This window comes from Rhineura floridana, chromosome 1 (assembly GCF_030035675.1).
Source record: "Rhineura floridana isolate rRhiFlo1 chromosome 1, rRhiFlo1.hap2, whole genome shotgun sequence".
NCBI classification, from domain to species: domain Eukaryota; kingdom Metazoa; phylum Chordata; class Lepidosauria; order Squamata; family Rhineuridae; genus Rhineura; species Rhineura floridana.
Genome location: NC_084480.1, coordinates 62,071,137 through 62,098,714, shown reverse-complemented (window position 1 = coordinate 62,098,714; position 27,578 = coordinate 62,071,137). Strand labels below are relative to the sequence as shown.

Here is a 27,578-nt window from a genome sequence, read left to right as displayed (position 1 = left end):
ATTGGAGGCTTTCTCTGTGTAGTAACGTGGTCTGAGCCCTTTGCTACAAGAGTGGCTGATCAACTATAGCTTGCTGAATTATAGGCCACACTATCAATGGAGTAGTTCCCTTAGCACATGCAAACAGAGTTTTTTTAGTCATGAAGACCACACGTATGTTTAATTGAAATGCTTTAATGTGCACAAAAATATTATGGTAAACTGACATATGGAGCTGTCAGTTTGCCTACTTTGGGGAAAGATAAACTGCAAGACCAGGAAGACCCTGATTCAAATCCCCACTCAGCTGTGGAGTTCAGTAGCTGATCAGGGCAAATCACTACCTCCCAGCCTAACCTACTTCAGACGAGTGTTGTAAGAATAAAAGAAGAGAAACATGTATGCCACACTGAGCTCTTTAGAGAAAGGAGAACATGCGGTAATAAGATCAATATTAGCATGTTGTGTTATATGTCTACAAAGGCATACTAGTTTACTATGCTAGTAAACAGAAATATCTTAATTTTTCACTGTAGATATTACATTATAGTGTAGATTTCAAAAGATTAAAAAGGATGGCATGTGGATGAGGGCAAGTGCCAAAAGCCTCTTTAAAATATAGTTACCAACCATGAGTAATTCTATACTGAATGTGCAACATAGTTCCTGTCATGCTTCTGTCAAACTGCTTGACAGGCCAAAGCCTGGCATGTGACAGCAAAGATAAGTCTGCATGCACAGTCTGTACAGTTGCAAAAAGACCTTGATGAATGAAAGTGCAAGTAGATCTCCTCCCCTAGGACAAGGGGATCATCCACTGCCCATTCTTCACGGACACCAAGGAAAAATGCACATCTGTCAGTGTAATGCCACATTCTATTGAAGACTTGGGCTTGCTGTAATATTGGCTCTTGCATCACTTAGACCGATTGTAGTGAGGCTACATATTGGCTTGGCATGTCAGTTGTATGGTGCAGTAGATTTATTTATCTACACCTGGGAGATAGCATTAAGGTTCAGCACAACATACAGAGGGAGAAGAGCAAGGGATGTATTGATTGTGAACTAATGTCAGCCAGAGACAAAGAAAATAGCCTTTAGGGGGCAGGAGAAGACTGCAGATGTACAGAGGTCTTATAAAACAGGCAAACCAGTACAATGTTTGTGTTTCTGAATGAGTTAGTTAAAAAAGCTATCTAAGAGCAGAACATTATTCTGCTGTACACAGCAGAATTATTATAGCCATTCAGATCTGGAAACAAGAAATATGTAAAATTACACTGACACATGGAGCCGTAACATAAGCTACATAAATTCTGTGTTTTTCAAATGTTAATAATGATAATAATAAAAATACACATACAAACAAATATATATACTTCTTCTCCCTTAAAGATGAACCCTTTGTGAGGGGAGCATGTCTCGTGGAGGATATATATATAAAACGTTGTAGTTTCTGAACTGTTTAAGTGTGTGTGTGTGTTTTTAAAAAAGCAAAAATGTGAAGTAAGCTATTTCTAAACTTTCCCCCTCAAAATGTTAAAATTAGACTTTCTAGAAGCAGATTGACCAGAAAAATGCTTGGATCATCATAAATGTAAACATAAGCACATTGAAATTAAGTAGCACAGAGCCACTGAGCTACATATTCCTATAGTATATTGTAAAACTTAATTTAAAATCAAGATGTGAAATGCCTAAAAGCCATACAATCTATATAATTGTTTGTTCATACAGCTTTAAAGAAAACCTGCAATTCAGCAAATATGAAAAAGCAGCCAAAGTTTGGGCTTACTAAAATAACTGACAAGATGAATGAGTATAAATATGGCATGATACACATCAATATTTATGAAAACCTATAGCTTTCAAAATGACATCTAGAACAGCCTCCCAATTTTAAAACTCTGCAGTTTTTACAGATTCAAATGTCTCTATGCTTATTTAACATGAATATACTCACCCCCATGCTGAAGTAGAAGCTTGGCAATCTCTACATGTCCATTTGCCAGTGCATCATGCAAGGGAGTCACCCCATCTACTTGACTGAACAGGTTTACCTCTGGACAATGTTGCAAAATTTCACAGACACACACTGTGCTACCATGGTTACAGGCTTCATGCAAAGGCGTCCAGCCAGCATAGTCTGAATTATAAATCAAGTGAAGTTTGGGAAAACAGTAAAATTAGTAGCAGGATATTTTTAACGTTGTTACTCAGATTCCCTAAACACTATTTCTCTAACTAGTATTATGAAAAATAATTTGAAAAATTGATAAGCTAATTCTGTATTATATCCTTAAAATGAAATGAGCCAAGAAATATGTTGTTAGTTGCAAAGGTCTACTTCAGTGCCATTCCGTACTGCTACTATTAATTTATTTCCACAAAGGAGAATATTAGGTATTATTAAAATACGAACAAGGAATTTGCACTCAAAATCACTCATTGCCCCGCTAAGACTGTTATTGGAAATTCTGGTCTTTATAAAGCTATTCACAGCTTTTATCCCCATATCTAGAAAAAGGCCAGAAATGAGTAATTTTAAACCACTACTGTGCTTTTAATAGAAAAACCACACAGACAATTAAATGCAATGAATGATTGGTTCAATAAGCTTTAGCCACAAGCTAGCCAGAAAAATCTTTGCTTTAATTCACAATCCTGTAGGAGGAAAACAAGGAATGAAAATAACTTTGCAAACACACACAGTATCACAGCTATTTGAGAGGCTTAATGTGTTTGTTCAGAGCAGAAAATAAACTACTTACCTTTAACGTTAATATCTATTCCAGGTAGAGAAAGAAGATGAATCAATCTCTTCACATTGTTGCTTTTGCAAGCAATATGCAGGGCTGTCTCTCCTAGCATACAGAATTAATAGATTATACCAGTCCAAGCAAAATGGCAACTGAAGAAAATAATCAAAGTGCAGAGAACTAGGAGATCTGGCTTCATGCCAGAGCATTCAGTAATGAATAAGATTTTCCTTTGTCCTGTGTAAATACCTTTTAAGAAAATTCAAAAAGCCCACAGAGCTTCTGTTCCATCAGAGATCCAGCAATGAAACTGCACTGCTAAAGGGTTAACACAGGAATTATCTACCCCCCTGCCCATTCAAGCTGTAAAGCTTCAATCACATTATAAAAGCACCGAATGATCACAAAAAACCAAAAATGCTTGGTTTTGAAGCAATAAAAGTTTAGAGTGCAGTTGCCCTCCCTTAAATTTATTCATGAACCTACATTAAGTGTATGGTTCTTTTTATACAGCGTTTGTAGCTTAATTCAAATGAATGTTTCTGGCTAAGCACGAGTGCCTCTACACACTCAAGTATAATTCAGAACTTCAAATCCGTTAACAGATGGTTTGCTGTTTCTCAATAGGCTGTCTGGTTTGCCTACAGTACCAGAGAGAGAAAGGGGGGTGGAGAAGGGGTAAAGAGATTAAAAAGAATGAAGCAGACTTAAGAAGAGAGAACATGCACACTCATTTAGACCTAGAAAAAGGGCAAGAAAACAGTGAAGACTGACTGCAGGTTACGAGTAGAGGCCCAATTAATGCAGGCAGGCTGTACAATTCTGATGTTTATTTATAATGCTTTTGTCAGTTGATTATAATGGAAGAGATGAAAAATGTGACTAAAAGTAAATGACAAAATAAACCCTAAAACATAAATGAGGACATTCTGCCCTCCCTACCCCTACATTTGCACAACGGGACTTGCTCAGTAAGTTTGCTATATTTATATTCAACACAATATTTGTATGCAGACAGCATCTGGTTGCTTGTTGTGGGTAACAGTCAAGTCTATCTTTCCTAACATATTGTCCTTTAGCTACTTCTATATTTAATAGGAATTATATGTCAATATAATTACCCCTCCAATAGCACATCAGTAGGGGAAAAAGAGACCAAATTTTAACATTGCATTCTCTGATGCAGTTAGAGGCTTTAGCATACAATGGGAATGAAATTTAAATCCAAGCAAATCTACAGCTTAGAATAGAGTTCTTAGAAGGATATCCATTATATTGCACAGCACTCTTGAGTGTCAATAACTATGTCCAAGTTAAATTCATATTAAAAACAATTCCAGAAAGTGATTTAAGAGAGGTACACGTGCATAAGTACATTTTATTATATTTGCGCATTAAATGGAGCCTGAGTAAACTACGCTGCTGCTATATTAAGCTTGAGTGCTTAAAATGTTAGTGTAGTTAAAACTAAAGCCAAATGCATTTCATAGCTGGGTTCAATGCCTAGAAGAAAATAGTCCATATGCTTTAGAGGGCTATGAAATACAGCATATACTTCAGCCTTTGTTCACAAAACGTTTAAGACTGAAAGAGATGAAGACTGAATTAGACTTTCAAATCAGAAGATGATGCTGATTCTCCCAAGCACAGGTTGAGGTGTATTAGTGAAATAAGGCAGTCATGACTGGAATTGACTAATTTTAGGATGCACTCACAACCAACAACTTAGAGAATGTGTGTGTTTGTGTATGTTTATATATATATGGGGGAGGCTGAGCTAAAAGGTAGCTTTATTCTACTATATAAGATTATTTCCTCAACTTTAAAAAATGGCATCACATAACAAATAACAAAAGAAAGCAATACTTGACATATGTAATAATGAGATACCATTCCATCTTCACCAGAGCCAAATGTAAAACTACCGATTACAAACTTGTGGAGTACTTGGCATAAGTGAGGAACTCACAGTACCTTTAACATTAACCTTGTAAACATTCATCTGTTTAGCTGAAGAACAGCAATTTTCTTTGCTCTGCATTATCTCAACTTCAGCTTTGTTTTCCAGTTTCATTTGCATATGAGCAGAGTTACCACTGACTTGTATACTAAAACAAAGGCAAGGAGCGGCAAAAGTACATTAAAAACACTGAACTCTACATTTTAGAAAATCAAACACTGTGTTCAGCAGTAAGGTGTACTCACAGACTGATATATCTATATGCTTTCATATTTTGAAATTTAAGTCACTGAACATTCAATACAGTATGTACTTGTACTAAACCTGGCAATCATTCAATATACAAGGCTTAAGCTCTTTTCCTCTTGGGAAGCAATTTACATTAATAGTGGGAAAGTATGTGCAGTCTGTGCAGTCTACATATATGCAGGGAAATGGAAAAGAAAAAAATCATCATACCCAGATGTGTTCTAGAATTAAAACAGAGCTTTCTGACAGTCACAGTAATTTGCAGACAACAACATAGGTCACATAAAGTTCAAGAAATGTGTCAGGTCAGAAGCTGTCCCCCAAAGCAGAATAAAACCAGTGATGTTATAGGTATTACTTACGGTACATCAGGCAGCATTTTGGCTTGGTTTTGCTTATCACCATTTAGCATCAGTAATGCCCTTTGAGACTTGGGGCAAGGCCATTGCCCTATTTGGTTTTTCTTTGCTTTGTGCATCTTTAGCTCACACATCCCCACTTGTAAAGCAGGCAGATAGGAACAAACCTGTTGCAATAGTCACACTTTAGTCTGGCTACGTTAAATAAGACATTAGCACACATCAGGTAATTAGAAACACTATCGGTTTCTTCCAGAAGCTAATCTTTCAAAGTACACTTTTTAATAAAGCTTATGGCGTGAAAGGAACTCTTGTGGACCCATATAGTTTCTTCTACCCATACAGACTGCGTTGTGTTAGTGTTCTAGTAAAAGCTACTCACACTGCTGTAACAGAAAAGTGCAGAAGTAGAGTACCCAGCAAAAAGCAGTCCAGAAAGTAGTGAAAGTTCATCTAGTCCTGTGGTTCACTGGTTGTAGCAACATTATATTAGTACGGGGGGGGAACGTCTTTCAGCTCAAAGGCAAGACCTGTGGGTCAAATTCTGGGTGGGCAACAGGAAAAAGATCTCAAGAAGAAAAAGAATGCAGAAGATCTCACAAGCACATGTTACAGTATTCATGACTACTCAGAAGAAAGCACCAAAGATCTTCCCTTCAGGATGATGTCTACAGCTCAGTATTGTTGGAACAGTCTGGAGGACTTTTGGTGCTTGAAACAGGATGTGAGTTGAAAGAAGGGGGACAGGTGGGGATGGTCAAGAGAACGGGGGAAAGATGAGGACTTTTGACTTTACTCACTCCTTGTTACTTCTGAGTTAAAGAATAAAAGGGTGGTGAAGCAGAGGATCACCCAGAACTTTCTCTTCACTGACACATTTTGTGCAACGTCCTTTGGGGAAGTGCCACAGCTCAGTGGTAGAGCATCTGCTTTGCATGCAGAAGGTGCATCTTTCTATTTCTAGCATCTCCTGGCACTAGGAAAGACTCCCTGTCTGATACCCTGGAGAGCTGCTACCAGTCAGCGCAGACAGTACTGAGCTAGATGGATTAATGATCTCATTCAGTATAAGCCAGCTGCCTATGTTCCTATGCCCTATTCGCCACCCTTTTTCAAAAGTCTCAGATGCTATTATGAAGCATGAGAGGAGGTGGATGAGGAAAATATGGGGGGGATCAGCAGAACACTGTGGATTACTTTTTTCTATTCTGAAGAAAAGGGCTGAGGGAGATGGATTTGAGTGAGCGGTGTTGTTTTTTAATGACATCCTGTTTATAGAAGGGATGAGGTGAAAGAGCCTTCAGAACTACTGGATCAATGGTAACTGGCAAAATAACATGAGATTTCCATGCTGCTTGCCTACTCCTCCCCCTTGATGTCCTCTTGGTTGAAGCCGTTAAGGAAAGCTATTTATGTGTTAGTTGAGCAAGAAGGATTGCATGGGCAATAACAACAACAGAGGTGTGTATGTATTTGAGGGAGAGAGAGACAGACAGACAGAGTAGTGAAGGAGTGGGAACTCAAAATGGTACCAAATTCAAAGGTGCTCTAAGACACTCTAAACTGTGGCTAAAAAGGTTGCAGGGCTACAGAAATTGTGGTGTGCAGAGAAATCATTTTAAATATTCCACAGTTGACATCAGATGATTGGCAGGTGGGTGAGGTGTGCCCAGAACACCCTTGCAGGCCAAACAGAGAGAACTGGCTGGCCTAATTAGGCTCAAGGTAAAGAGGTTCCCCCTATCAACATAATCATCATCCAAGTCTATGCTCCAACGGCAAACACAGAAGAAGAGGAACTGGAAAGATTTTATGCAGAAGTACAGGAAGAAATTGATCACACACCAAAACAAGATGTGCTGATAATCATAGGAGACTGGAATGCAAAAGTAGGGAACAGAGAAGAACTAGGAATTGGGGGGAAATGGGGCTTAGGAGACAGAAATGAAGCAGGAGAAAGACTTATTGAATTCTGTAAAGCCACTTTTTTTGAGCAACCAAAAAGACAACTGTACACGTGAACATCACCAAATGGTCAATATAGGAATCAAATTGATTATATAATTGGTAGCAGAAGATGGAGCAGTTCCATACTTTTGGCAAAAACAAGACCAGGAGCAGACTGTGGTACAGATCATGAACTGGTCATATAGAAAATCAGAGTAAAGCTAAAGAAGAAGAACAAAGCAATCATAATGCCAAAATACAATTTAAATGACATCCCAGAAGAATATAAAGATCAAATAAAGAACAGGTTTGAGGCTTTAAAGTTAGTTGACAGAGAACCAGAAGAACTATGGAGTGAAGTCAGAGACATTATCAGGGAAGAATGCAAAGACAATACCACTAGTTAAAAAGAAAGACCTCAACGGAGGACTGATGAAACTCTTAAAATGGTTAAAGAGAGAAGGAAAGCAAAAGCGAAAGCAAAAGGCGATAGAAACATGGTCAGAACCCTTAATGCAACAATACAGCAACTAGTACGTAGGGACAAAGAAAACTATTACAATAGTTATGGTATAGAAATAAAAGTGGACAACAAAAAGGGAAGAACAAGAGCCCTATTCCAAAAGATTAGAGAACTGAAAGGGAAATTTAAACCGAGAGTAGGGATGTTGAATACTCAAAAGGGGAACACATTGACTGACCGAGATGAAATAAAATGAAGATGGAAGCAATACACTGAAGAACTCTATAGAAGAGATGTCAGGATGACAGATTCATTCATGGAGGAACCGTATGATGAAGAACCAGAAATTTTAGAATGTGAGGTGAAAGCTGCTCTTAAAATACTTGGAAGAAACAAATCACCAGGAACAGATGGCATACCAACAGAGTTGCTACAAGCTACTGGCTATGCGATGGCCTATGGTTAGGCAATAAAGTTTTATAATACAATACAATACAAGCTACTGAGACTAAATCTGTCCAAATTTTGACAAAAATCTGTCAAGAAACATGGAAAACTAAACAATGGCCCACAGACTGGAAGCGTACAACATATATCCCAATTCCAAACGAAGGGATCCCAGGGAATGCAGTAATTATCCAACTATTGCCTTAATATCCCATGCAAGTAAAGTAATGCTCAAGATTCTATAACAAAGGATCTTACCATATATGGAGCAAGAAATGCCAGACGTCCAAGCTGGATTTAGAAAGAGAAGAGGCACCAGAGATCATATAGCAAACATACGTTGGATAATGGAACAGACCAAGGAATTTCAGAAGAGAATCACCCTGCGGTTTATAGATTACAGCAAAGCTTTTGACTGTGTAGATCATGAAAAACTATGGAATGCTTTAAAAGAAATGGGGGTGCCACAGCATCTGATTGTCCTGATGCGTAACCTATACACTGGACAAGAGGCTAAGGATAGAATATGGAGAAACCGACTGGTTCCCAATAGAAAAGGGTGTGAGACAGGGGTGTATTTTGTCATCCTATTTGTTTAATCTATATGCAGAACATATCATACTGAAAGCGAGATTGGACCAAGATGCAGGAGGTGTGAAAATTGAAGGGAGAAACATCAATAATTTAAGATATTCAGACAATACCATACTACTAGCAGAAACCAGTAATGATTTAAAACGAATGCTGTTGAAAGGTAAAGAGGAAAGCACAAAAGCAGGACTACAGCTGAATGTCAAAAAGACTAAAGTAATGACAACAGAAGATTTATGTAACTTTACAGTTGACAATGAGGACATTGAACTTGTCAAGGAGTACCTCGGCACAGTCATTAACCAAAATGGAGACAATAGTCAAGAAATCAGAAGAAGGCTAGGACTGGGGACAGCAGCTATGAGAGAACTAGAAAAGGTCCTCAAATGCAAAGATGTATCACTGAACACTAAAGTCAGGATCATTCAGACCATGGTAGTCCTGATCTCTATGTATGGATGTGAAAGTTGGACAGTGAAAAGACCGGATAAGAGAAAAATCACCTCATTTCAAATGTGGTGTTGGAGGAGAGCTTTGCGCATAGCATGGACTGCAAAAAAGACAAATAATTAGGTGTTAGAACAAATTAAACCAGAACTGTCACTAGAAGCTAAAATGATGAAACTGAGGTTATCATACTTTGGACTCATCAAGAGAAGACATGATTCACTAGAAAAGACCACAATACTTGGAAAAACAGAAAGGAGTAGAAAAAGAGGAAGACCAAACAAAAGATGGATTGATTCCATAAAGGAAGTCACAGACCTGAACTTACAAATCAAATTTATTGTGCGGTCATAGACCCGTTATACATATAAAAGATTAAAACAACAAAGTGGAATAAAAGAAATAAAAATAAAAAGATATACAGCAAGTACATCTATCAACCCAGAATGTTAGAGGTATATTTGCTGCGTAGGGATTGGGCCGTGTGGAGGAATTTGGCGACCCCAAGCGAAATTGATTTATCAATGCCACCTAGGAGGAGCTGCAGTTTGTCCAGTGCTGAGCCTCCAGACAGGTTTGCAATCAGGGGGTTTAGGAGCTTGACACGTGCAGTGGAATAGAGAGGGCAAGTGAGGAGCACAAGAGACAAAGATTCGATTTCATTAAGTCGACAGGGGCAAAAACGATTGGCTTGCGGGATGCCCTGAAAGCGACCTTCGAGAAGGGCTGACGTTAAACAATTAAACCTAGCCCTGGTGAAGGCTAATCTGTAACACGGGAGATCTAAGAATTCAAGGTACGGGGCGGGAAAGGGGAAGAAAACCTCAATCCAGAATGGAGGGGGGAACAGGTTGAAATGGCATTGGCTATGTCACACTGGAGATCTATGTACTTTAGTCGCCTATTGATGGTCGTTTTAACTGAACCTGAGTCAAGTGAGGTTAAAGATTCCATTGGTAGGCCGAGGAACGAAAATTTATACTGCACCACTTTGGCCCAAGAGCTGCTAAAGCAGTCAGACTGCATGGCAGTAAGGTATCCCAGCGCAGGATTAGTAGAAGCCATCTTGGACCAGAAACACAATGTTCGGGGCCAAGAAAGGCATTCTAGGGAGGAAAACCCAGCCTCGAGTCTTAAGACTGCGTTAGGGACACAGCGGGGGACACCGAAGATGGAACGGAGAAAGTTGGAAAGTATAGCCTCAATTTTAGAACTAAAATTCGCAATCCATATTGGACTTCCATAGAGGAGCATGGGGACAATCTTAGCGGCGAAGACTCTAGTAGCAGCAGGTATAAATTGCCCACCCTTGGAGAAAAAATAGCGAAGTAGCGCTTTAGCCAAAATCTTGGCCGAGGAAACGGAGGAGCGGATGTGAGAGGTCCAAGAGAGTGAAAAATGAAACATGGTCCCCAAGTACTTATATTCCCTGACTTGGGAGATCCTCTGTCCATTAATTTGCCAGTCTGGGGTAGAAAGCCGAGAGGAACTCATCAAAATTTTTGTTTTGGAAAAATTAATGGTCAGGAAATTTTTATCACAATAGGCCATATAGGCACGGAAAAGCCTTCTAAGGCCTATTCTGGATAAAGACAAAAGAACCATGTCATCAGCGTAGAGTAATAAAGGGCAGGCATGATCTGCTATTTTAGGAGGGTGAAAATTGGCGGAATGTCAATATAAACTAAGATCATTTAAATAAAGATTAAAAAGGGTGGGGGCCAATATGCAGCCCTGTCTCACCCCTCTGGTAACTGGGATAGGGTTGGTGAGGGAGCCATCAGTTCCACATCGAACCCGAAGAGTGGAAGGTTGGTAGAGTTGAAAAATGAGAAATAGGAGTCTTTTATCAATAGTTGTTTGGAGAAGCTTTGCCCAAAGCCTGTCTCTGGGGATTGAGTCGAAGGCCGATTTGAGATCGATAAAGGCCACATAGAGACCGTTCCCTAAGGGGCTGGTGTATTTTTCCGCAAGGTGGTTTAATAGGGCACAGTGGTCAAGAGTGGATCTAGATTTTCTAAAACCAGCCTGTTCAGGGCCTAAGATGGTCTCCTCCTCAATCCAGGAAGTCAATCTACCGTTAAGATACCTAGCGTAGAGTTTCCCAACGGTGGAGAGCAGGCTAATAGGTCTAAAGTTCTGGGGGTTATCCTGGGATCCCTTCTTATAGATGGGAATCACAATAGCATTGAGCCAAGTAGCGGGGATAAGGCCGGAAGTGTGAAAGACGTTAGAAAGAAGGGGGGCCCACCATGCTGATTGTGACTTCAAGAGGTCAGAAGGGATAGCATCAGGACCGGGGGCTTTACCAGCCTTTAGGCCTTTGATAAGTGAAATGATCTCGTTCTGCGAGACAGGGGGCCATGGGGGAAAGTCCAGGCGGTCAAGGCTGTTTAACTTATTAGGTGGTGCAGACGTAGGCTCCTTGAACAAGTCAGAAAAATGTTTTTCCCAGACATGGGGGGGGATATGACAGGCGACCGGGTTCGAAGAGGACAAGGCATCTGTAACCAGAGCCCAAAAGATCTTGGAATCGTTAAGTTTGGAGGCATTAATTAGTGCCATCCATTCAACAAGAGTGGCTTGCCTCTTTTTGGAGACCAAGAGGGATTTATAGTATCGCTTGGCGGCATAATATTCCGTCGGGAGATGATTGGAATTACTGTTCCTATAGGTGACATAAATCCTCCTCAAATTTTTCTTAGCAACAACACATTCATTGTCGAACTAGCGGGAGGAGCGAAATGGGCCATAGGACTTTAAATGATGAGGGTTGTGTTTTAAAAAAGGGTCCAGGGCGAGGGCCAAGTTGGAATAGGCAGCTAATTTAAGTTGAGGATCAGTAGCATTCATAATGCATTCTTTAAGCTCCAGAGCCGGGGGCGATTCTAGGAAAGCGGCTATCCTAGCAGAAATGTCCGAAGACCATTTAATCCTCCTATGTCTAAGAGAAAAGGAGTTATGGTTATATATAAAATTGGGTTTTAAGTGGACCGGCTCCCGGGATAAGAGTGTCAACATTAATGGGAGGTGGTCGCTGTCCATTCTGATGCCCACTGTAAAGTAGGCAATAACATTGAATAAGGAAGAGGAAACCAAGACATAGTCGACCACGCTACTGCCCCGGCCCGAAATAAAAGTGAATTTGGCACAGTCATCGTGCTTGTGGTGGCCATTCAAAATCGACAGGTTAAAACAACCCACCAAGAGCAGCAGGCGAGTGCCACCATAATTCATCTTTTGGTCTTTAGATGACCATTCATGGGAGGACAATAAATCTGTGAGATCTGTGGCTTCCCAAAGATTGGAAGAGAGAAGGCTGGTGTTATTAGGTCCTATCCTGGCACTGAAGTCGCCCATTATGATAAGGGGTATATAAGGGTAGCGCGATTCAATGTCAAGTATATAGGTCTCCAGAGTCTCCCAAGCCGCAAAACGTCCCTCCTGGCCGAAAAGGGGGGAATATAAACATTGATCAAAAGAAGAGATAGATCATTAGATTCTAGCAAGGCGGCCATAGCCATGTTGCCGCAAGCGGGGAGTTTGGAAAGTGTAACCACCAGGGAGGTTGCATAAAGGATAGCCAGCCCAGCCCTGGGTCTACCTTTGCCCATGGAGTAGGCGGCAGGGAGGTCAATGGAAGAGAAGCCTTCAAGGATGATTGTATCAATTGCCCAGGTTTCTTGTAAAAAAATCACATCAAAATTAGTCAAAAAATTTAGCAGGTCTGGCGAGTTGCGCTTGGAGGCCCAGCCAGCTATATTCCACGATAAAAAATTGAGCGGGGCATTAGAGCTGGTGGGGTTGGGCGGGGGGGCTGGGAGGGAGGGCAAAGGGGGGGGTAAATCAGGAGAACAGGCTATAGGTTGTCAGTGGAGCGCCTCAAGGTTGGATTGGGCAGGGAGAGAGGCAAGGGTGTCAGGAGAACCATATGAGGGGGGGAAATTCGGGTTACCCAAGTCATCAGGAGTGAGACGGGTATATCTAGAGGCGCCCCTGGAGACCATATGGTGTTCGAAAAACCAGAAAAGGGTTGGAGAAGTGACTGGGGATTCGAAACCTGGACTGCCCCTCCGGCCTCAGGGAGATGATTGGGAGTGGGGTCAGTCTCAGATGCGCGCTGGTCCTCCATGGGTCTTCCCTCTCTAAAGATGTTAAGTAGGTGGTCCTTGAAGCGTTCAAGTCTCAGCAAAACGTCTAGTTGGTCCTGGGGTGGTAACGTGGCAAAAGAGCGGGACACCGTAATCTCATCCCCATTGGGGAAACCCTCGGGAGTATTGGTGGAAAGGGTAGTATCTGGAGTGCCATCCCCGTGGCTCAACTGTATTGGGGGTAGGGGAGAAAGGCCAAATGCAGACTGGGATCCTGTCAATACTCGATCATTAGGAAGTGGCAGATTACTGTCCCTTCCATCTTGCCACAAACCAGGAGTCGATCGGTCATGGCGGAGGGAGGTTGACTTAGGACTAGGGAGTATAGTTCTGGAAGCTCCTGAAATATTGGGCTGGAAAACTGTTAACGGCCTGGGGGGAGACATGTTTAAAAAATAACGATGCAACAGGATGCCGAACTTTTGTAGCTTCTCTCTAACGTTGTAGATCCGATTTGCAATAATCGCTGAGTGGAAAGTAACGATAAGTCTCCAAGAACAGGAATAGGGGGATAGATCAGCCATATGGTTAATGTAGCTCATACGTTGTTTGGCAAGAAGGACCTGGCTGAAACAAGAGTCCAAGAAGGTGACGCTCGGAAAGGAAGGTCAGATGTCAGAATCCTTTTGATGACATATGACAACAAGTTTTCGAGGTTGTAAAACTAAATTCCAGGAGGAAGACCTCGAGGAGGTGCTCGAGATGGTGTAGAGGGGATAGGTTTCGGCCTTGTCCCGAGAGTGGAGAGAGTTTCCGCCTGCCTGGTGTAGGCGTAATTTAGGAGTGGTTGGTTCTTTATAGGCTAAGGAAAACTCGTCCTAGTCAATTCAGGCTTGGGAGGAGGTCTTGTGAGGGTAGACGCCATGGCTGAGTCCTCCCCTACGCAAGTAGCCCGAGGGCTTAAAGGTTGATGCTCAGGCCGGCTGGTTTCCTTGGGAGGGGCCTTCTGAGAAAGGGTTTTCTTGCAGGCAGTATCCTGATGGTGCAGAGTTGTAGGAGGGGGATTAGAAAAGGAGTCCAGAAGATTGAGTAAAGGCTTGAAATTCATTTTCTTGCCTGGATTAAATTTGGCATTCTTAATATTCTTAGGTTTTTTGGCTCTTGTAGAGGCCAGCTTGCGAAGTCTAGAAGCCTTGGAGGCCCTCCTAGGGGCCGGCTTGGTGGAACACAAGCAAGTGATCGACCTGACTGGCTGGCCTGGGTCGCTGGACTTATTGCTTAGAAGTAGACCCATAGTCTGGACCAATGTTGTCAACAGGCTATTGGTTTCGGCAATGTACACTTTAATCAGAGTCAATTCCTCCAGCATTGAGTCATCTCTGGCCGGCAGGGGGGGTTGTGGGTCTGCAACATTCTGTGAAGAAGGCGTCCCACGTATAGATTGTGTAATCAAAGATGGAGTTGAAAGTTCCTGCGATTCATGTAGTGACTCGAGAGTTAACAGGTCGGTGAAGGTATTATCCCCTGGCAAAATAGGAGAGCAATTGAAGCCTGCATCCAAAAGCTCCTCTGCCAGGTTTTTAGAGTGGGAGAGTTCACTCACCAGCTGTTTTGAAAGTTGGCGATCTAGAGACCACTCAAGCGTCTCTCCTCCCAAGGAGTTTGACTTGGGGGGAAAGTACTGTGTAATCATGGGTTGTTGGCAATTCTCCTCCCCTCCAAGCAAGCCCATTTCTCTGCATTTCTGTCTTGTAAAAACCATTTAAACCACCGAAACTCAGTTGTCGGGTGGGGGGGGAGAAGGAAAGAGCAGACGGCACCGCCAGGGCAAGTAAGTGAGGCACTGTTAACTTGATTACACTCTGCTATTCAGAAAAGCAAACATTGTTGCTGCCGATCCTCAAGGTAATTCAGACGCGGACAATTGGCAGTTGGTAGAAAACTCCAGCGTCTTATCTAATCTTAAAGATTAGTTTTAAGCCTCCAAGAGCCTCCAAGATGTGTAGGAGTCTACAAAGTATTCATGCGAGACAGTAACATATCCAGCAGAGCAACAGAGATTCAGGCGATGCAGAAAGTGAAAGGAGAAGCCAGCAAAGTAAAACTAAATCAAGAGAAGACTGGAACACGTCTTACCATGGCGACTGCTCAACCGGAAGTCCTGAACTTACAAGATCTGAACAGGGTGGTTCATAACAGATGCTCACTGATTCATAGGGTCGCCGTAAGTTGTAGTCAACTTGAAGGCACATAACAAAAAGAGGTTCCCCACTACTGTATCAATATCTACACCTAGAATGTAGCTTCCAATTTATTGTGTTCTCCCAAACAAGATAAGGACAGTAAGCCTATTCCCACCCTTTCTACAGGAAAGAGCTGAAGGGAGGAATGGCTAAGCAAACATTCTGCTTATCAGCCTATAAATTCCTTCATTCATGTACACATAAGGTTGCCTCCAACAGTGTCCTTCTGTTCACAAAGGACTATTTGACTGAGCTGAGGATTCTGCTCATCGGAACGAGGAGAACAATTTTCAATGATCCCCTATTCCCTCTACAGCCCAGAGAACGTTCCCCCCAAATCTGTTCCAGAATGTTGGGGGGATCCTCTAGAATATCATGTGACGTGGTGATGGGGGGCTGCAAGAGAAGGGGTAATCAGCAAAAATTGCCACCCCCTATCATTCAAGGAAGCCACTGGATTAAAAAGCTTTCCATAAATGGAAAGACACAGATGGATACAATCCATAAAGTGTGGGGAACAGAACAGAATTAGCTCAGAGAAGTAAGTCTCCAATCCTCTCCTTTCTCCCCCAGTGGCATCTCTATCACAATCTTTGTGAATGATGCCTAGACTAGGTCAAAATGTCCCCAAAAGATGAAGTGATCATTTGTTGGGCTGGAAGGGAGAAGTACACTGGCACCTTCCTCTGCTTAACTATGAACCAACCCATGGAGGAACCAAGGAAGAACTGAGTTTCCACTATGATATAATAAATGGCTTCTTTTGAGGGTGGGGACCGGCTCACTCTTCTCTCATGTTTTGGCTTTTTAGTGGTTTGTTGCGGAAGAGTAGGAGGTTTTTTTATTTTTTACATAAATTACTGAATTGTGGGTGATTGTGTGCAGAATCAGGAGTTTGAATAAGCGCTGTAAGTGGCATCCACATGTTGGAATCAGGGAGAACATGAAACTTTAAGTGAAAGGCTGGCTTGCTGCCCAGGGTCATTTGCCATTGGGGAGAGATAGGAGAGAGAGGCTTGGCTGGATCCTAAGTTATGCCAGCAGAAGGCTGCAGTCATTTAGAGCAACAAACAGTGCATAACACTTACCATTTTTTCGAGAGAGAGCAGTTCAGTGGAAACAACAGTGTTGGTTTGGAAAGGCAAGCTTTTAAAAACTGCTTCTGCAACAAACATTTCAAGCCACAAAGATGATATGGAAGAAATGAACATTTTTAATTCCTCCGGTGAAAAATCTGAAGAGGAGGGAAGAGTAAAAAAATGTTAGGGAGACTGTACAGATAAACATCCAATGTTCACATTACTGCTGCATTTCTGCCCTTTTAATTACTAATCCTAGATTGTTAGATTACTTAGCTTCTCAGAGAATCTCCTGCCCAATTCTGGAAACTGAATGCTAGAGCATCCCCAATAAATTGCTCCCCAGCTTCTGCTTGAAGACTTCTAGAGAGGGAGAGCCACTTCTTTGGACTATCTTAGTTTCAAGTTTCTCCTAATGTTCAACCAAAATGTACTTTCCTATAATGACATCCAATGAAGTTAAGAGATCTAGTCTTCCCCGGGGCAGCAGAAAACAAGTTTTTGCCCTCTTCTGTGTGGGACAGCCCTTCAAATATTTGAAGAGTGTTATCTTGTTCCTTCTCAGTCTTCTTGTCTCCCATTCGATTCCTTCAACCTTTCCTCATAGGAATTGTTTTCCACACCAATCATCTTTTTTGTCCTCCTCTGAATTTGTCTAACACACAACGTATTTCCTAAAATGCAGCACCCAGAACTGGACACAGTACTCCAGATAACAAATGAGAGAAAGCACATTATACAGTAGCTAAGAAGAACAGGTTTTCAAAGCTGAAGTACTTCAAATATAAAGGTAGATGCCACCTAAAACAGACTTACAAATGAAAAATCCATGCTCACATGGTTTTTAAAAGGGGACGTATTTGTTCAGGAAAAGAAACATCAAAATCTGTACTAGGACAGAGATTCTATACTGCCAACACACTTGTGGAAACCCAGATTTTACATTTTAGCCATTAGACTGTAATGTAAATTATAATCCATTAATATGAACTATAGAATTAGCTGGTACAGTATCTACCTGCAGTGCAGATAGCACATGCACTGTTTTATGCCCCCACTGGTAAAATGGCAGCAAAATATAAGTAAGACTGTCGTCTATACAGCTCTGGGCAGTGCCTGCATGTGCTCTGCCACCAACTGCTTATGATTTGCAAATACCAGTTGCTTGATTTATTATTAAAAATATCTTTATTATTCCAATTATTAAAAAAAACATGTTTCCATGCATAAGCAGTACTGTAAAATTACAGTACAGAAGTAGAAGCAGGAGCCTAGAAAAGGAGAGGCAAGGGAAGTGAGTTGATGGGAAATAATGCCAGCCAAAGAATTCTGAGATGAAAAGGATTCTGAAGCCAAAGGGTTCTGAGATGGGAAGAAAACCAAGAGACAGAGATAATAAAGCAGGGTCAAGGAGAGGTTCAGGCGTTGCAGATGAGGAAGGTTGTACTTCACGTATTTGGAGTAACCAGTGAAATAAGCAGCCAAATATTTAACTACAGTCTTCTGGTTTGGATACAGAGAACTGAAGAGTTTTGCATGACACCTAACATGATTTATTCATTGTGCAAGTGCATGACAAAATATATTAGAATCCTACCATCACATGAAATGGCAATATAAGATGCAAGATCATCAGCTACAGGATGCAACATATTCCTGTCCATTAGGAACCCTGAAAGAATCCAATATTCAACCACAGCACCCAAAATTCTATTCAACAAGTCAGCTACCTCATGCTTGAAGATCTGGAAGAGAAGACCACTTTTACAATCTCTGTCATTACTATACTTACTTGCTTATTAGATTTATATCTCACCCTTTCTCCCATATTATATTATACTTTTTCTTAATATAGTTGTGAAATATAAAAGTCTTCCCATCAGTTCTCACAGAAACAAAGATGTCCATTGATTTATAACAAAGGTTCTATCATTACCTATAATACGACCTATTTTATCCGTTTTAAACTGACTTTGAGAAGTGCAGACAACTGCTCAGCCAAGTTTAAATTTGTCAATATATTTAACTACCATTCAAGAAGAAAGCACAGATTGCAAATGCTTGGACTTAAGAATGAATAATTATTCTATTAAATATCCTGAGACCCCACTACTATTTGCTGGTGACTTTAATGTCAGGATTGGACCAAACAACTCTACTCTCGAATCCAAATACCCCTTCCTAAAAAGTCTCAAGGAGGAAAGACCATTCCCCTAGAGGAGCTCAAAAGATGACCAAATTAATTAAGCCAGCTTTTGTTTATTCCAATTAATCTATCATTTAGACTTGCTAATCCTAAATGGAACAGCAGACTGATACATAGGCAGAATTTACATTCTCCAATTTGTGTGGTTCTAGTGTAGTTGATTATATGGTAGTTTCCAGAATAACTTTCCAATTAGTCCAGGCCTTCCATATAAGTCTTAAACTAATGACCACTATCACCTATCACTCTTGCAGTTGTCACCAGCTATGTTTGCAAGCCATAAAGTCTAGTTTTTTTCAGAGAAGCAATGTCAGAGGGAATCTGAACTCTGTGACTCACTTATAGGACCTTTCTGGACCTAGTCTTGGGCATATTTTTTCTAGGAACCAAGCTCCCACATTTGCTGAAACCAGGAAACCTATTCACTTGAAACTTGGGTGAGCCATTTCAGATCTATCCTTACAGATCCAGAGGGGGCACAGTCCGTTACTTTAGCAGGAATATTTTCTTCTTTACCAATTTGAGCATCTGTTTTTAGAGGAGTCTAGTGGAGTCAAGTTTCTTTGATGACATCTTTTTTCACAGAATCTTCTACCATAATTTTCAGGCCTCAGCTTCTCTAGTACACCAGGTGTGAGATAACTTATTTGCACATATCAGAACAGATTCACAATTCCAAGGTTCCATTTTCACAAGAATTTTAAACAAGCTTCAACTCATATTTCAAAGCCTACTCAAGATGACATTAGTATTAGTCATAGTTAAATGGCAGTGCCAACATAATGAGATACTCAAATAAGGCATACTCAGAGTAGACCTAATAAAATCAATAACCTTTAATCATGATTAAGGCCAGCTGGAAAACAACAGTGGGAAATTCTTGTTCAAAGGACAAGGGACTGCATGGTCTATTACCTTTGCACCTGCCCAAATTAAATCAACAAGCCTCTTAAAATCCTCATGTGTTTTTACTTAAATAATCAATACAAAAATTGTTCGCATTAATTCATATCTTACTGTGGAACAAAAGCAAACATGTTTGCTACTACAATATATACTGATATGGAACATTATTAATAGAGTCCTGGGATACAGAAGCAAAATACAAGAGACATTATTTGGTCTTCTTTACTCTTTAAAAATCACTCACATCATTTGTTTTGTACTTCTCTCTATAGGAATTTATGACCCAATCTACTAGAATATTTATTTGTTTGGTGAAAAGTATTGATTCACTTCCTAACCAGAATGTCTTCTGCAGAACTGTCTGTGGCATCACTTGCAGGTGTTGCAAATCATCTCCTTCATACAAACTGTAAAAGAAAAACAATTCCTAGATATTTTATTTTGTTACAATGATTACTTAACACCCAGTATATTTTCTGCCAAAATCTGCAATTTAATAGTCTTTAACTTGCAGAAAAATTCCGTATTATTTTGTTTAACAAAAATGAAATGTTATCATCATTTTGTTTAACAAAAATGATGACTCTAGCTGTCAAGGCTGGGGGACGGGCAACTCTGAGGTCCCAACCTTGCGATTACATACTCACAGGTGCCAACTGACCAGAGCTAATCAAAAAGCCACAGAACAGCCCTGTGGGCTGCCACCACCCTTTACCAGGGAAGAAATACCACAAGCCTTCTTAGAGAATTTGCTTAGGATTCTAAAGAAACAAACGCTAAGGCTGTGCTCTCTGTCCTTGGAGTCTCAAGCCCAAAAAGCTTAGCCAGTAGCTCTGTAGCCACAAGCAATCTATGACTGGATTTAGACCAGAATTCCCCTGCAAGAACACACACAGGTGATAAACATGAGGTGGCTTTATTAATGATTTTAAAAGTGCAAAAAAAATAAAATAACAGTGCATCCAACGAAAAAATACATGAAAAGAGCAGCATAAAAACCCTTTAACCCAGTTCACATAGTAAGGCTAGGCACAAAGCTTTGGTTGCAAAAAGACAATTGAGAAATGACTTTAGGATAAAATAACAAACTCTAGCTGCACCTCTCTATGCAAACCGAGATAATTCCTGGATAGCATAGGTTACTTGACCCCCACAGGTATGTATGTGAATCAGGACAGGAACAGAGGCAGGGGGCAACGAACAAAGGCGTTCAAAGTACATTTATGGGATCAGCCTAGGAACAAGGCGCAGATCCCAAAGCCAATCGAAATTAAGAATTGGACAGAAAGTTCTGGACCCGAGGAAATATGAACAATCAAGGGATACAACTGATGAAACCTTTGAGACCTATGACAGGCCCTAGTCAATCAGAGGTTGGCATGAACAGAAACATCTTAGCCTGGATCTACATGAGAACCCTCACAGCTTAGGCATGTGAAACTAATTAACGGAACTGGCACGGACTTGAAGAAGCCTTGTTATCAAAGATAACACAGGTGCAAGTGATGAACTCAACTCTACCAATTAACTACAGAAGCTGGCAGAAATGGCTTTTCTCATGTCAAAATTTATCCATCAGACTGACACAAGATGGATTCCCAGAAGCCTTTAGGGCAAGCCATCTCAGCATGCCAACTCTGGAGCTTTTCAGGCTGCTCAGAGGAAAGGAGGAATCAGCAAATATTACCTCCCTCTCTTCTGCCCACAGAAACATGGTTACTCTGGAACCAACACATAATTTCAGGTGGGGAAAACACATCAAACATGTTTATTTTGCAAAGATATCACAGAGTTGTATCCATCTAAGTTCTACTCAGAGTAGACCTACTGAAATTAATGGACCTACATTAGCCATGTTATTTTCAATAGGTCTACTCTGAGTGTGATTAACATTGCATACAACCTATATTAATGTTAATCTCAAAAATTTGAGATTTTTGCGCTTTAGGACCAAAGCACCATACCACTACATAGAAAGATGGTACAAGCCTCCAGTCTCTTACTGTTCCAATGCAGTTTCCATACAGAGTACTGGGATAACTCTACAGCAGTGGTTTCCAAACTTTTCCCCCCAGAGATCACATGAAAATGACCACTTAATGATTTTTTTGCCTGTTGTAACCATTGTAATGTGCTGCGTTAGATTCTGTATGATTTTTAATTGTATTTTTACAGACACACATCAGACAGCCTGAAAGAAGCTTGTGGACCACTGGTGGGAAGCCCTGCTCTATAGCATATTATAGAAAAATGTGAGTGTTATGTGCACTTTATGTAAAATGCTTTTAATCTGTAGACTAAAAAACCCAAATAACTCTAATAGGGAACACAGAAAGCTGCCTTATATTGAGTCAGACCACTGGTCCATCTAGTTCAGTATTGTCTACACTGACTGGCAGCGGGTCTCCAGGGTTTCAAGCAGGGAGTCTCTCCTGGCCCTACCTGGAGATGCCAGGGATTGAACTGGGGACCTTCTGCATGCAAAGCAGGTGCTCTACCACTGAGCTATGGCCCTTTCCCAATGTTACTCACACACTATTATATAACACCTTACGTGTGAAAGTTAAGATTTTTAGAAGTTTATAAACACATATGCCCATTTACCTAGAGACAGAACAGATTTCTTAAAAACTGGTGAAGTTTAGACTTATGGCTCCGATCCTTCCCTTCAGGGGTGGTGGACAGATTAAGATGCTCCACCCCCAGAGACTAATGGGATCCACTGGATTCCTGAATGTCCTGGGGGAGTTCCCAGTAGATAGAGCAGATGACTTTGTTGAAGGCCTTGTCACGCTGTGCAACAGTGAGGCACGTTGGGCTCTTGACAGGGTTGCCCCTGAGCACCCTCTCCGGCTTACACCTTGGTACACCAGTGAACTAGGGGCAATGAAACAGGCTGGATGATGGCTAGAGCACAAGTGGCGAAAGACGTGCTGCAAGGCTGATCGGGCACGAGTAAAACATAATAACTGTGCCTATTGTGTAGCAGTGAGGGCGGCAAAGAAGGCCAACTTCTCTGCCTCCATCACATCCTCAAGTAGCCTTCTGGTGGAGCTTTTCCGTGTTGTCAAGGGTCTGCTGAAAACAACTCCAGGAAATGGAGTTTTAGACCCTTCGGAGGCCCATTGTGAATTGTTTGCAAGGCACTTTGAGGGTAAAGTTGCTCGCCCCCGTAGTAGTCTTGATGCCCCCTCCACATCTACTGTAGTCCCCAATGAGGTGTCCAGTGCAGCATTTGCTGCAACGTCTTGGGAATGGTTTCAGTTGATGCGGCCTGATGATGTAGACAAGGTGCTTATGATGATGCGGCCAGCAAAGTGTCCTCTCAACCTTTGCCCTTCTTGGCTTACTAAAGCTTGCCGAGGGGGTTTGACCATGTGGATCCAGGGTGTGGTCAATGCATCATTATGGAAGTGGTTCCAGACGCCCTGAAAGAGTTGGTGATCCGACCGCTCCTGGAAAAAACCACCCTGGACCCATTGGTCTGCAACAATTACCGACTGGCTGCAAATACCCCCTTCTTAGGGAAGGTGATTGAGAGGGTTGTGGCGCAGAAATTGCAAGTACTCTTGGATGAAACAGATTATTTTGACTTGTCCCAGTCTGGGTTCAGGCCTGGTTATGAGACTGAATCGGCCTTGGCTGCCCTGATGCATGACCTTTACCAGGAGAAGGAGAGGGGGAGTGGGACCCTGTTACTCTTACCTGATCTCTCAGCAGCTTTTGATACTATTGGCCATGGTATCCTTCTGGGCCGACTTGGTGAGATGGGTATCAGAGGCACTGTTTTACAGTGGTTGTGATCCCATCTCCAAGGTCATTTTCAGATAATAGCAGTGGGTGACTGTCTTTCGGCCCCCTGGCAGTTGTGCTGTGGGGTGCCGCAGGGTACCATCTTGTCCCCCATGCTGTTTAACATATATATGAAGCCCTTGGGAGCAGTCATCAGGAGATTTGGGGCGAGGTGTCAGCAGTATGCTGATCATACCCAGCTCTATTTCTCTGTAACATCTGAATCAGGAGAGGCCATGCAAGCCCTGGACTGCTGCCTGGACTCGGTGGTGGGCTGGATGAGGGCCAGTAAACTGAGACTGAATCCTAGCAAGACGGAGGCACTCTGGGTTGTTGGTTCCCAAGTTCAGATAATTGGTCAGTTGTCTGCTTTGGATGGGGTCATACTCCCTCTGAAAGAGCAGGTCCGTAGTCTGGGGGTGCTCATGGATCCATCTTTGTCACTAGAGGCCCAGGTGACCTCAGTAGCTAGGAGTGCCTTTTACCAGCTTCGGCTGGTAAGACAGCTGCAGCCATTTCTGGACTGGGATAGCTTGACTACTGTTGTCCATGCACTGGTAACCTCCAGGCTGGGTTACTGTAATGTGCTCTATGTGGGGCTGCCCTTGAGGTTGGTCTGGAAGCTGCAGCTTGTGCAAAATGCGGCTGCGAGACTGCTCACTGGGGCAGGGTATCGCCAACATGTCACCCCGCTGCTGAAAGAATTGCACTGGCTGCCCATTTGCTACCGGGCCAAGTTCAAGGTTCTGGTTTTGGTGTACAAAGCCCTATACAACTCGGGACCAGGATACCTGAAAGACCGTCTTACCCCTTATATGCCCAGTCAATCGCTGTGCTCTGCAGGTGAGGGCCTCCTGCAGATACCATCTTATCAGGAGGTTCATTCTGCACAACGTAGGAAATGGACCTTTAGTGTGGCGGCACCTACTCTTTGGAATTCCCTCCCCTTAAATATTAATAAATATTTCTTGGTTAAATAAAAGCCTAATTCCTTCAGCTGGGATACGCATACCAGGGGGAATAGCAAAGTAACCAAGGCTGAACAGTTTGTATCGAATAGTGGCAGCGGCGGATCGGAGGAAAGTGTATCCAGTCCCACAGAGAAACCCAGGGCTGTATGCTTCAGAGTCAAGGGGCTGCAGGGGGGTTTACAAATTACCTATACCCATTGACACAAGGTATCGGAATAGCCAGCAGAGACTAGGCACAGTCTATTGGCTAAAAGGTTACAGAGTGTTGGGTGGTGCTGCCTAGCAGTGGGATCTTTTGAGATCGGTGCTAGTGCTGTAAAGGGTAAGAATAAACCTGATGATCCTGTCTGCTGGTAGCCACAAGTGAGAGCTTCACAGGTGGTGCCGGGGAAGGATGTCACATGTTATCTTTTCGGCACCTATTAAAGTCCTTCATCTTTCATCCAGCCTTTTATTTATTTATTTAATTTAATTTATATACCGCCCTAAGCCAAAAAGGCTCTCTGGACGGTGTACATAAGAGATAAAACAAGCACAATATATAAATACAATAAGTATAACAAAATCAAAGATCAAAACAAACAATAACAAAGAACCAACAATGTCAAAATACAACAATAATGAAAATACTGATAAAATACACTATAAAATACAATTTAAAATACACTTTAAAATGCCTGGGAGTATAAAAAGGTTTTCACCTGGCGCTGAAAGGATAGCAGCGTCGGCGCCAGGCGTACCTCATCGGGGAGACTATTCCACAGTTCGGGGGGCCACTACCGAAAAGGCCCTAGTTCTAGTCACAACCCTCCGGGCTTCTCGATGGGATGGCACCCGGAGGAGGGCCTTAGATGTTGAGCGCAGTGTACGGGTAGGTTCATATTGGGAGAGGCGTTCCACCAGGTATTGCGGTCCCATGCCGTGTAGGGCTTTATAGGTCAAAACCAGCACTTTGAATTTAGCCCGGAAACAAATAGGAAGCCAGTGCAGACGAGCCAGAACAGGTGTTATATGAGCAGACCTTCTGGTCCGCGTCAGTAATCTGGCCGCTGCATTCTGGACTAGCTGTAGTTTCCGAACTATCTTCAAGGGCAGCCCAACGTAGAGCGCATTGCAGTAGTCCAATGTAGAAGTTACCAGAGCATGAACGACTGAGGCGAGGTCGTCACTGTCCAGATAGGGACGTAGCTGGGCTACCAATCGGAGATGGTAGAAAGCATTCCGTGCCACCGAGGCCACCTGGGTCTCGAGAGACAAGGAAGGATCGAAAAGAACTCCCAAGCTACGAACCTGTTCCTTCAAGGGGAGTGTAACCCCATCAAGAACAGGATGAACATCCTCCATCTGGGCAGTGAAGGCACTCACCAACAGCGTCTCAGTCTTGTCAGGATTGAGCTTCAGTTTGTTAGCCCCCATCCAGTCCATTATCGCGGCCAGGCAACGGTTTAGCACGTTAACAGCCTCACCTGAAGAGGATGAAAAGGAGAAATAGAGTTGCGTGTCATCAGCGTACTGATGACAACGCACCCCAAAACTCCTGATGACCGCACCCAGCGGCTGCATGTAGATGTTAAAAAGCATGGGGGACAGTACCGATCCCTGCAGGACTCCACAATGGAGAGTCCAGGGTGTCGAGCAATGTTCCCCAAGCACTACCTTCTGGTGATGACCCACCAAGTAGGAGTGGAGCCACTGCCAAGCAGTACCCCCAACTTCCAACTCCGTGAGTCTTCCCAGAAGGATACCATGGTCGATGGTATCAAAAGCAGCTGAGAGATCAAGGAGAATCAACAGAGTCACACTCCCCCGTCCCTCTCCCGACAGAGGTCATCATACAGGGCGACCAAGGCTGTTTCAGTGCCAAAACTGGGCCTAAAACCGGATTGAAATGGATCAAGATAATCAGTGTCATCCAAGAGCCCCTGGAGCTGGCCGGCAACCACCCGCTCCAGGATCTTGCCCAGGAACGGAACATTCGCCACAGGTCTATAGTTGTTCAAGTTGTCTGGGTCCAAGGAGGGTTTCTTCAGGAGTGGTCTCACCACCGACTCTTTTAGGCAGTCAGGGACCACTCCCTCTCTTAAAGAGGCATTTATTACCTCCTTGGCCCAGCCGGCGGTTCCGGTCCTGCCAGCTTTCACCAGCCAACAGGGGCAAGGATCCAGTTCAGACGTGGTCGCCCGCACCAGTCCAAGGATCCTGTCAACATCCTCAAGCTGCACAGACTGAAACTCATCCAATAAATGAGGACAAGACCGTGATCTGGATACTTCATTAGGTCCAACTGCTATAATATTGGAGTCTAAGTCCCGGCGAATGCATGCGATCTTATCTTGGAAGTGCTCGGCGAACTCATCACAGCGGGCTACAGATTAATCTATAATATCCCGAGGGCCAGAATGTAAAAGCCCTTGCACAATTTTAAAGAGCTCCGCTGGGCGGGAGAGTGATGACTTAATAGTATCAGCAAAATATCTCTTTTTTGCTGCCCTCACCGCTACTATATACTGCTTAGAACAAGCACTTACCAAGGTGTAATTGCATTCATCGGGAGTTCGCCTCCATCTGCACTCAAGCCTCCTCCTCTCTTGCTTCATCGCTCTCAGCTCCAAGGTATACCATGGATCTGTATGAGCTCTGCATAGGAGGGGGCGCATGGGAGCGATCGTGTCAACCGCCCGGGTCATTTCCGTATTCCACAGTTCAACCAGGGCTTCGACAGGAGCACCAGTCTTCTCAGTCGGAAAAACCCCCAGAGCCCTTTGGAAACCCTCAGGATCCATTAGTCTCCAGGGGCGGACCAATTTAATAGGTCCCCCGCCTTTGCAGAGGGAAAGGGCTGCTGTGAGCCTAAACTTCAGCAAGCGGTGATCTGTCCATGACAAAGGAATAGATGATAAATCCCCAACCTCCAGATCACCATCTCCATGTCCAGTGACGAAGATCAAATCAAGGGTATGTGCCGACACATGCGTCGGGCCAGAAACAAATTGAGACAGCCCCATGGTTGTCATGGAAACCATGAAGTCCTGAGCCGCCCCAGATAAAGCAGTCTCGGCATGGACGTTGAAGTCCCCCAGTACCAATAA

General features: G+C 42.7%; 1 protein-coding gene across 1 annotated transcript in view; it reads right to left on the bottom strand.

Annotated features, from left to right (window-relative positions):
* SLF1 (SMC5-SMC6 complex localization factor 1) overlaps positions 1 to 27,578 on the bottom strand; it is a 62,732-nt gene that overhangs the window by 3,076 nt on the left and 32,078 nt on the right. The window contains exons 12-18 of the mRNA XM_061608824.1: positions 19,971 to 20,133; positions 18,212 to 18,359; positions 16,624 to 16,769; positions 5,310 to 5,473; positions 4,713 to 4,846; positions 2,751 to 2,843; positions 1,943 to 2,125 (exon numbers count right to left, since the gene is read on the bottom strand). Coding sequence (XP_061464808.1) covers positions 1,943 to 2,125; positions 2,751 to 2,843; positions 4,713 to 4,846; positions 5,310 to 5,473; positions 16,624 to 16,769; positions 18,212 to 18,359; positions 19,971 to 20,133 — 1,031 coding nt within the window. The remainder of the gene's footprint in view (positions 1 to 1,942; positions 2,126 to 2,750; positions 2,844 to 4,712; positions 4,847 to 5,309; positions 5,474 to 16,623; positions 16,770 to 18,211; positions 18,360 to 19,970; positions 20,134 to 27,578) is intronic.